The sequence below is a fragment of the Mustela putorius genome, unplaced genomic scaffold (assembly GCF_011764305.1).
Source record: "Mustela putorius furo isolate JIRA1106 unplaced genomic scaffold, ASM1176430v1.1 tig00000398_pilon_pilon_pilon, whole genome shotgun sequence".
NCBI lineage: Eukaryota > Metazoa > Chordata > Mammalia > Carnivora > Mustelidae > Mustela > Mustela putorius.
This window is the reverse complement of record NW_025421371.1, coordinates 91,351-102,073: the sequence shown is the minus strand read 5'-3', so window position 1 is coordinate 102,073 and position 10,723 is coordinate 91,351. Positions and strand designations below refer to the sequence as shown.

Here is a 10,723-nt window from a genome sequence, read left to right as displayed (position 1 = left end):
GATGTGCAGGAGTCATGTGTTCTTTCTATAAAGGAAGGCTCAATCTATAAACACATGAAAGGAGTTTAGTAAAATCATTTGTGTGACCCAAAAAAGAAAATGTTTTGCTAATAAAATTGTTAATCTAATCAGAAAGCTGAGGCAACTTCAAAGAGACTTGCTGGCTTCTGTGGCCTAGGAAAGTTCTGGTTCTTCATTCCTCAAGGCCAGTTCTTGGCAAATCTAACAGAAAGTAAATTAGTTCTGTTACAGTTCAAGGGCCTTAGGTCAGCAAATAAAGAGTGTGTTATCCTGGAGCAAGTTAACCCTTAAGATCAGCTGGAGTACTGTTACAGTCATAAAATCTTGGGGGGTGATGTTTCACCTCTACAGAGTGAGGGTTATATGACATTTCTGCAGGGTGTGCCTTTCTTGTCTGGACTAATTTATTCATAGGCTCTATCCCCCACCCCACCCCCATTCCCAAAGTCTTTGGAGTTGTTTTCAAGAAAAGACATTATGTCAGTGAAGCAATTATTTTAACTTCTATCTTAACTGTTCCCAATAACCCACCTAAAGGGAGCAGAGATTCTCACAGCAATAGTTCTGTGCCTTTTACTCACACTTATACTTCTTTCCAATTCTGTTAATTGTTCCTGGTCTTGCATAAATTCCAGCTTATCCAAAAAATTTTTCCCAACTACTACAGCCTAATCCCATGCCCCGTTTCACCAAAAAGTTTGGTCTTTTGGTCATAGTTTCCAAATGTATGTATGTATGTATTTCAGAAATATTGAGCAGCAGTTGTATGCAAGTGCAATGATGGGCATTGAGAATGCAAAGCTGAATCAAGCATAATCTGTCCCGAAGCCACTTACTGTAGGCAGAGAAGTGGTGGAGTTTCTAGAGAGAAATTACTTTGCAAGAAGGTCACAGAGAGTTCTGTGAAGTATGCAGTTAAAGTGCTGCATGAGATTAGCTGAGGAGCTTCAAGTGGGGGATCAAAAAAACTTTAACAGAACAGAAATATTTTAGTTGAGTGGTAAAGAATTTGAGCACTTGGGTTTAGCAAGAGGACATTCCAGTGAAAATAAACAGTTTGAGCAAATATAGGGAAGAAGGAGATCAAAGAATGTGACCCCTTATAACACAAGTAGATTCAAGGGAACAATTGGGAGGTAGTTTAATTATTCTTTAACTATGTAATATGTGTGGAGAGCTGTTTTGCTTCTTTTGACGTCAAATCACACAATTACAGAATGAGTCTAGGCCTATAATTAGACCCATAGGGTGACTCAACAGGAATCATGGATTTCTGAGTTTCCAAAATACCTTAGTGATGAGAGAGTAGAAGGCTAGCTAAGGACAGGAAGAAGTGGACACCCCACAACACCACCCCCCACCAAGTGATACAGGTGACATTCCTCAGGCACTCCTGGCTGCCCTAAAAGGAAAAACAAATAATTAATTTATGGAAATCACTGTCCTGATGGACTTAAGTCTCCCTCAGTTTACTGGAGCCTTAGCAGTTTACAAGGACAAAGCATTTTTAACAATGGTCTAGCTTCCAGAAGGGAATGTAAATAAAATGAAAAGTACTTATAATCTGCAGCCTATTGACAGATACTTGAAGCAGGCACAGTGTAATGTTCCTCCAGGAAGCTCCCAACTATCTTCATGTTAATGACTTGCTACAGGGGAAAACAACCTTAACTTGACAAAGGCAAGGCCTCAGGTATCCTGTGAGTCTTCTTTAACATATGAAAATCCTTTTGAAATCTCCATTTTCCTTACCTTGACCCCATAGTTTATAATCAACCACCCCTCACAATGCTGGGGCAGCAGCTCTTTCTGTCCTCTGTCCTGTCCTCTGGCTTTAATGAACTGAAATTTTGCACCAAAGACATCTCAAGAATTCTTTCTTGGTTATTGACTCCCAATCTCACCCCACTGAACCTCACCAATATTCCAAAACCACATCACTTAGGAGACTCTGCATCAAATTTCTCACCCACATACAATTTTCTTTATAGCATCCCCTAAAACTGACAGCCACCAATATAAAGATCTAATTTGGATTCTGGCATTCAGGTTTTCACCAACTATCCTTGCATGTCTGCAGGTGCTGCTCTGCCTTAATCGCACATATAAAATGAACCTGTATAGAAAAGAGGATTTCTGCAGGATCTAAAGGGGTCAAGAGAGCCTGAGATGGAAAGAGAGAGTGAGAGGTCATTAGGGTGGTTTCCAGGGACTGTTCAGACAGGGCAAGAGGACATGTGTGACAAGGATGTTGCAAGATATTCTAAACTCTAGTAATTTTCCTATATTTGTCATTGTTTTTACATACTACCTATAATTATCAGGAAAACTCTTAACATGAGAAGGAACCAAGTTCTTATTTTGAGAGAATAGGAATAATGGGTGATGACAGAGGGGAAGCTGGGGTTGGGACAAATGGTAACTGAAAGGGTCCGTGGACAAAAAGACGAGACTGATACAAAGTGAAGGTCAAGCAAAGCTTTATTTCGCACCAAAGAGGCGACCCCTCCCAGTCTCACAGACTAACTTCTATAGAGTAAAGGCCATGTGGTTGAGCCTGGCCACACACAGGTGGCCAATTGAATTACAATTCACCCTATAGTGGTTATTTGAACTAGCCTATCACTCTGGTCAGAATTGGCGCCCAAAAGTCAGGGCCTACATTTTTGGGTGGTTAGAGAGGTGCTTTCCTGATTGGGTGTTTTCACCTGGCTGGACACATCCTTGTATCTGGGATCCATTATTTCCACCCAGCCTGAGATGTCCTGGTATCTGTGCTCCATTACTGGGGCTATTTGTCTGTATTTCACCAGTTCTGTTTCTAAGTGCTTTCCTCTTGGGGGGAAGGGGCAGGTTCAATCTAAGTTTACTGCATAAACAACAAAATGGCTCGCTCTAACTAAGTAGGCCCTTACAGTAACCTGCCATCAGCTAGAGGAAGACCATAAGTTATAGCATTGAAGAGGCGTGGAAAGCAGGCTATTTTCCTCTGGGCAAAACATGCTGTCTTTGGGTGAAATGAAAAGCAGAGGGCTGGGAGGCAGACTGTTGGTGACTGAGAAGGACCCTCACAAAACTGCACTCATGAGAGACCTGAGGTTCTGTTATATTTGGTGAGAGATTCAGAAAATCTGAATCAGGAAGACCTACCAAAGAAAAGACCCTCATAAGATAGGTGAGGGAGGAGAGCTCCAGAATGAACTCTGTGGTTAGTAGGATGCAGAATGAAGTGAGGCAGGTGCTGACTGAAACCGTGACCACAGAGCCTGCTTGTCAGCGAGCTACTTACCACAGGTGTGTGCACCTGAAAGCGTAAGGGCCACAAGGGACAGCTGGGCTAGAAAATAGGTTTCTCAGAACCATGCACCCAAGGGTGTCCGGGTAGCTCAGTTGGTTAAGTGTCTGCCTTCTGCTCAGGTCATGATCTCAGGGTCCTGAGATTGAGCCCCACATTGGGCTCCCTCCTCAGTGGGGAGCCTGCCCTCCCCCCTTTGTGTCCCTTCTTGTTTTTGTTTCTGCTCTCTCTAAAATAAAGAAGTACAATATTAAAAATAAATAAATAAAAAGAAGAGTGCATCCAGAGCAGCCCTGGAGACATGGATTCTTTTATCCCTCATTAAGTGTCAAGAAATGCCCATTGGGGGCTTGGTTGGAAACAGCCAATTTGGGCTGATCAAACCAGTGGACAAGTTTCTTGTGTCCTCATACAAATCCTTTCTCTGATAGCCTCAATTATTTGGTGCAGCAAGCATACAGTGAGTGGCCTGGCCCAGGATGAGTTACTATTCTAAAATTTAAAAAAAAAAAAAGTTTATAAGTATATGCAGTATTCTAATCCCAGCAACTTCAGCCCCACAATGCTCTGCCATCATTTCCTTTTTAATAAAATGAGGAAGTAGATACTCTATAAGATGTCAGCCAACTTGGTACTTCTTTGACTCAGTGATGCTATATACAGAGTATACTGGATACAGCTTCATGCACTGTTGAGGCCACGGTGTGGATGAGGGTTATTGTCAAAATATTTAACGAGTACCAGAATGGTAATCTCTGTCAGTGGGTTCCAGCTGAATATTACTCTGGATATGGGGCTCCCACCATGACTCAGGATCTACATTACTGATGGAAAAGTGACATTGTGTCTTGAATTTTAAAGTATTCCCTGGTATTTAGGAACTTATCTTCATAATTCCTATATCAGAATACAGTTGTAGAAATCATGGCTTTTATAATTATCTATTATGTGTTTAATTATAATTTTAAAAATCCCTACATATTTCCACGTATCACTGTTACCAACTTACTATGTTTTAAAAGGTCCATCAAAAGACAGAAAAAAGTCAAAGGAACTAGTTTAATAAGGAGAAGGTAAATATAGTCTTAAAACATTCATTTTCTGCTAAAACATGCACATAAAGAATAAAAGAGGCCATGAACTTCCACTGATGGATGCCACATAAATTAATGTGGGCAGAAACTGGTAAGCAAGTTGGCTGTTTCATTACAAGTGGGTTGTAATTGTAAAGGAAGTACAATGGAGCAAATGTTATTTCATTACTTCGTGAAGCAGTGAGGCAAAATCAATATGGTTGGGTGTACCATACTCAACCTTTAATCTGCTGGGTAGCAGCTCCCTGAAGCATCTAGAAACATGACAGAGAGGAGGAGCCCTTGAGCTTCTATTGCCAGCCTTTAAAGAGCTCTGTGATCTGGAGGAAACAGATCATTTAAATCTATTAAAAAATATATATTTAGGGGCACCTGGGTGGCTCAGTCGTTAAGCATCTGCCTTCTGCTCAGGTCACGATCCTGGGGTCCTGGGCTTCCTGCTCGGCGGGAAGCCTGCTTCTCCCTCTCCCACTCCTCCTGCTGTGTTCCCTCTCTTGCTGTGTCTCTCTCTGCCAAATAAATACAATCTTTAAAAAAAAAAAAGAAAGAAAAAAATATATTTAGTATTATAAAAGTAATCAGAGACTTTGTAGATCACTTAAAAGCAAAGCAAAGTGGTGAAAAAGGAATTAAAATTCTTCCATATTTTTACCAGTCAGTGGAACTGAGAGATGTTTATTTGGGGTCTTTTTTCTAGGTGCCTACATATATGATTCAGGTATAAGTTCACTTCCTGCTTCATTCTTCATTGTGTAAGATTTCACCTCACTGTTGGGACTTTTGGGTTTTATAGTTAATTGTTGTTGGCATATAAGGAATCTATTGATTTGTGCTTAATTATTTTTTACCTAATCTTTTTTTTAACCTAATTTTTTACCTAAGTCATTCTCAGTTTCCCAGTTTTTTCTCCTTTCTTTAGTTTTCAATTTAATTGTTTTCAATTTATTCTTTTCTTTCTTGTTTCTATTATCTAAGTTTTTTGTTTCTCTTTGCCTAAAACTTGTTAGAGTAATGACAAACACTTGAAGTAACAAACACCATACTTTCTTGTGCCTGATTTTGATAGATATATCACTACTACTTCACCATTATGAATGATACAGATTTGCAGTGGATATGACCTCTCACATAAAATGGTATACTTCCATTTTAATTGCTGCAAACAGTTTTTTTTCCTTTTTCCTTTTTCTCAAGAATGTATGTAGATTAGTTGCATATAATACCTAGCGAACACTACATCAAAAACTAATTATGTACTATATGTTGGCTAATTGAACATAATTTAAAAAAAGAAATTAATTGCCATGAAAAAAAGGATGTAGATATTTATGAACTATCCTTTAGAAAATATTCTCCATTTTAAGCCAACAAATATACTAAGTATATTAATAGATTTACTAATGTTAAATCATCCTCTCCTATATAAAATCTATTAGATAATGGATTTCATCTTGTTTTATTTTTTCCTCTCTTCCCCTATGATCCTCTGCCTTATTTCTCAAATTCTACATATAGTGAGATCATAAATAATTGTCTTTCCCTTATTGACTTATTTCACTTAACATTATACCCTCTAGTTCTATCCATGCCATTGCAAATGGCAAGATTTCATTGTTTTTGATGGCTGCATAATATTACATCGTGTGTATATACCACATCTTCTTTATCCATTCATCTATTGATGGACATCTGGGCTCTTTCCATAGTTTGGCTATCATGGACATTGCTGCTATAAACATTGGGGTGCACGTGCCCCTTCGGATCATGACATTTGTATTTTTGGGGTAAATAAATACCCAGTTGTGTAATAGTTGGGTCATAGGGTAGCTCTATTTTCAACTTTTTGAGGAACCTCCATACTGTGTTTCCAGAGTGGCTGCACCAACTTGCATTCCCAACAGTGTAAGATCCTCACCAACACCTGTTGCTTCCGGACTTGTTAATTTTAGCCATTCTCACTGGTGTGAGGTGGTATCTTATTGTGGTTTTGATGTGTATTTCCCTGATGGTGAGTGATGTTGAGCATTTTTTCATGTGTCCATTGGCCATTTGCATGTCTTCTTTGAAGAAACCTCTGTTCATTTCTTGATTGGATTATTTGTCCTTTGGGTGTTGAGTTTGATAAGTTCTTTATAGATTTTGGATACTAGATTTGGATACTGCTATGTCACTTGCAAATATCTTCTCCCATTCTGCCTGTTGCCTTTTAGTTTTGTTGAGTGATTTCTTTGCTGTGCAAAAGCTTTTGATCTTGGTAAAGTTCCAATAGTTCATTTTTGCCCTGCTTTCCTTGCCTTTGGTGATGTTTCCAGGAAGAAAATGTTGTGGCTGAAGTCGAAGAGGTTGCTGTGTTCTCCTCAAGGATTTTGAGGGATTCCTGTTTCACATTTAGGTTTTTCATCCATTTTGAGTCTATTTTTGTGTGTGGTGTAAGGAAATGGTCCAGTTTCATTCTTCTGCATATGGCGGTCCAATTTTCCCAACACCATTTATTGAAGACACTGTCTTTTTTCCATTGGACACTCTTTCTTGCTTTGTGTAAGATTAGTTAACCATAGAGTTGAGGGTCCATTTCTGGAGTCTTTATTCTGTTCCATTGATCTATGTGTCTGTTTTTGTGCCTGTACCATACTGTCTTGATGATGATAGCTTTTAATAGAGCTTGAAGTCTGGAATTGTGATGCCACCACCTTTGGTTTTCTTTTTCAACATTCCTCTCACTATTTGGGATCTTTTCTGGTTCCATATAAATTTTAGGATTATTTTTTCCATTTCTTTGAAAAAAGTTGATGGTATTTTAATAGTAATTACATTCAATGTCCAGATTGTTCTAGATAGCATAGAGATTTTCACAATATTTTTTTTCCAATCCATGAGCATGGAATATTCTTCCATTTCTTTGTGTCTTCCTTAGTTTCTTTCATATGTATTCTATAGTTTTCTGAGTACAGATTCTTTTTTTCTTTGCTTAGGTTTATTCCTAGGTATCTTATGGTTTTGTGTGTGATCATAAATGAGATTGACTCCGTTTCTCTTTCTTCTGTCTTGTTGGTGTAAAGAAATGCAACTGATTTCTGTGCATTGATTTTATATACTGACACTTTTACTGAATTCCTGTATAAGTTCCAGCAGTTTTGTGGTGAAGTCTTTGGATTTTCCACATAAAGTATCATATCTGCAAAGAGTGAGAGTTTGACTTCTTTGTCAATTCAGATGCCTTTTATCTCTTTTTGTTGTCTGATTGCTGAGGCTAGGACTTCTAGTACTATGCTGAACATCAGTGATGATAGAGGACATCCCTGGAAACAAACTGAGGGTTGCTGGAGTGGAGGGGGGTGGGAGGGATGGGTGGGTGGGTGATGGACATTGGGGAGGGTATGTGCTATGGTGAGCAGTGTGAATTGTCTAAGACTGATGAATCACATACCTTTACCCTTGAAACAAATAATACATTATATGTTAGTTTTTTAAAAAGATAATGGACTTCATTTTTTTGTACTTAGGATTTTTGCACACATAGTATCAAATGGGGGTAGTGTAGAATAATACCCATTTTTTTTTTTGCAAAGTGAATTGGAGGGGCACCTAGATGGCTCAGTTCGTTAAGCATCTGACTCTTGATTTTGGCTCAGGCCACCATCCCAGAGTTTGAGCCCTGCATCAGGCTCCATGCTACGCTTAGGTTTCTTTCTTTTCCTCTCCCACTGCCCCTCTCTCTCCCTCTTCCTCTGTGAAGGAGAGTGTGCTCTCTCTTGCTTTCAAAAATAATAAAAAATAAAAATTAAAAATAATATTAATAATATTATTTAATAATATAAAATAAAAAATTAAAATAAGTTTTAAAAATTTTTTAATCAATTGGAAGGCAAAAATCACAATTTTTTTCCTAAGTTAAGGAAATTTTATATTACATGAAAGCTATATTTACACTGACAGCTTAAAATAATTTGTACAAGAATTATTTGAGCCTAGAGCCTACACCAGGAAGTATATTATTGACGATCTCCTGCCCCCTTTTATTTTTTCAGTTGTAGTTGGTTTATTTGGTTTGGAGACTGTTCTTGAATCGATTGTTCAGACTTAGGAGCAGATAGTATACCAAAGTTATTTGATTTATTTTTGACCTGCTGCCTTTCACTTCTTAATTGTGTTTATCTTGGTATTTTTCTTACTTATTTGCCATATATGTATTCCTTTGCAATATACTTACAAGGACTTATGATACATTCTTCTGTTGTTTCTATTTACTAACTATTCACTTTTGCTTTTAGCATCATATTTCTCCAAATCTCTTCATACAGCTTGTTGGTGGGAGGACCTTATTCCTTGATTCTAGGGAACACTGAAAGACAGGTTTTATATATCTTTCACAAGAGGGGGGAGTACCAAGGTAGTAGTGGTGTAACTCACCGGGAACTTGGGTGAGGACATTGAGGTGAAGAAAGAGGGATAATGAGTTAGGTATGGCCTAAGGAGTGGGAAAATACTCATACTCACTAGAGACACTTAGGAATTTACCTGGGGCTAGGCATTTGAGAGGGAATTGATATATTTTTCTTGAATAACTAAGTTGAGAACGCTGATCTCTTTCAGAGACCTATGGACCTAGAATCCAGGACCAATGGAACAGCTGTTATTGAGTTTATCCTGCTTGGCTTGGTAGAGACACAAGTGCTACAACCAGTTGTCTTTGTAGTCTTCTTCTTTGCCTACCTGGTCACAGTTGGAGGCAACCTCAGCATCCTGGCTGCCATCTTCATAGAGCCTAAACTCCACACCCCCATGTACTTCTTCCTGGGAAACCTATCAGTGCTGGATGTTGGATGCATCACTGTCACTGTTCCCTCGATGTTGGCTCGTCTCCTGTCCAACAAGCGTACAATTCCCTATGGAGCCTGCCTCACACAGCTTTTCTTCTTTCATCAGTTGGCTGGTGTGGACTGCTTCTTACTGACAGCCATGGCCTATGACCGATTCCTGGCTATCTGCCAGCCCCTAACCTACAGCACCCGAATGAGCCAGACAGTCCAGAGGATATTGGTAGCTGTGTCCTGGGCTTTAGCTTTCACCAATGCACTGACCCACACAATAGCCATAGCCACACTCAACTTCTGTGGTCCCAATGTGATCAATCACTTCTATTGTGACCTCCCACAGCTCTTTCAGCTCTCCTGCTCCAGCACTCAGCTAAATGAGCTGCTGCTCTTCGGTCTGGGCATCCTCATGGCAGGTGCACCTGTGATTCTCATTGTCACCTCCTATATCCATGTGGCAGCTGCAGTCCTACGAATCCGCTCTGCTGAGGGCAGAAAGAAAGCTTTCTCTACATGTGGCTCCCATCTCACTGTAGTGGGCATATTCTATGGGACAGGTGTCTTCAGCTACATGAGGCTGGGCTCAGTAGAGGCCTCAGACAAGGACAAAGGGATCGGCATCCTCAACACTGTCATTAGCCCCATGCTGAACCCACTCATTTACAGCCTCCGGAACCCTGATGTGCAGGGGGCTCTGCAGCAGGTGCTCACAGGGAAACGAGCCCTTGTATGAGGAGTGACTTAGGAGGGTAGAACCGCAGCAATTTTTTCCTTCTCTCCTAGCTCCGTGAGCAAAATGACTTCTGTTAGGAAGTAAGACTTCTTGTTCCCCAGGGAGGCTCTACCTAATAATATGTGTGCAGGTTCTGTTGACCAGAATCCTTGGCTAGTTGCCTTTTGGTCCTAGATACCCTTTCCACACCAGATGGAGGTGGGACCCAGGAAGTTCTGCAAGCTGGGAGACTCATGGTCCTACAGGTAGAACCTTTGTTTATTTTCTGCTGAAGACCCCAAAAAGACCCCAGCAAAGATTCTCTACAAACTGGGATATGGAAAGTCACAGCTTAGTACCAAGTGTTAGTACATCCACCTGTCCGGGTTTCCCTGAAACAGCTTCCCCAACTTGCTTTGACACCAGGGTCCCACACAAGATTCTAGACCTAGTACAGTATAATTTGAGACATTGAGTACTCTGTCTACATTGCAAAATTCTAGGGTATTTAAGAGTGAGAGCTTATACTTCCTTTGGGACTTTTTTTTTTCCTAAAATAGAAACACCATTCATTGATTTTAATTTCCCATTAGAAATTATGTTTATAAAAATGAAAACAAAACAAAATTTTGCCAGTAGAAAATGAAAGTCAAATCTTCACCCTCTCTACCCAAACCCTTCATAATTCAATTTCCAGAAGAAACCGCTATTAAGAATTTGGTACAAAAAAAAAAAAAAAGAATTTGGAGGCATCCGGGTGGCTCAGTGGGTTGGGCCTCTGCCGTCA

General features: G+C 39.7%; 1 protein-coding gene across 1 annotated transcript; it reads left to right on the top strand.

Annotated features, from left to right (window-relative positions):
* The first annotated feature begins 8,311 nt into the window (after positions 1-8,311).
* Positions 8,312-10,708, top strand: LOC101692268 (olfactory receptor 3A2-like). Its single transcript, XM_004781935.3, has one exon. It carries the CDS (start codon positions 9,010-9,012, stop codon positions 9,955-9,957), a length of 948 nt encoding a protein of 315 aa, XP_004781992.3. The 5' UTR covers positions 8,312-9,009; the 3' UTR covers positions 9,958-10,708.
* Positions 10,709-10,723: the final 15 nt, after the last annotated feature.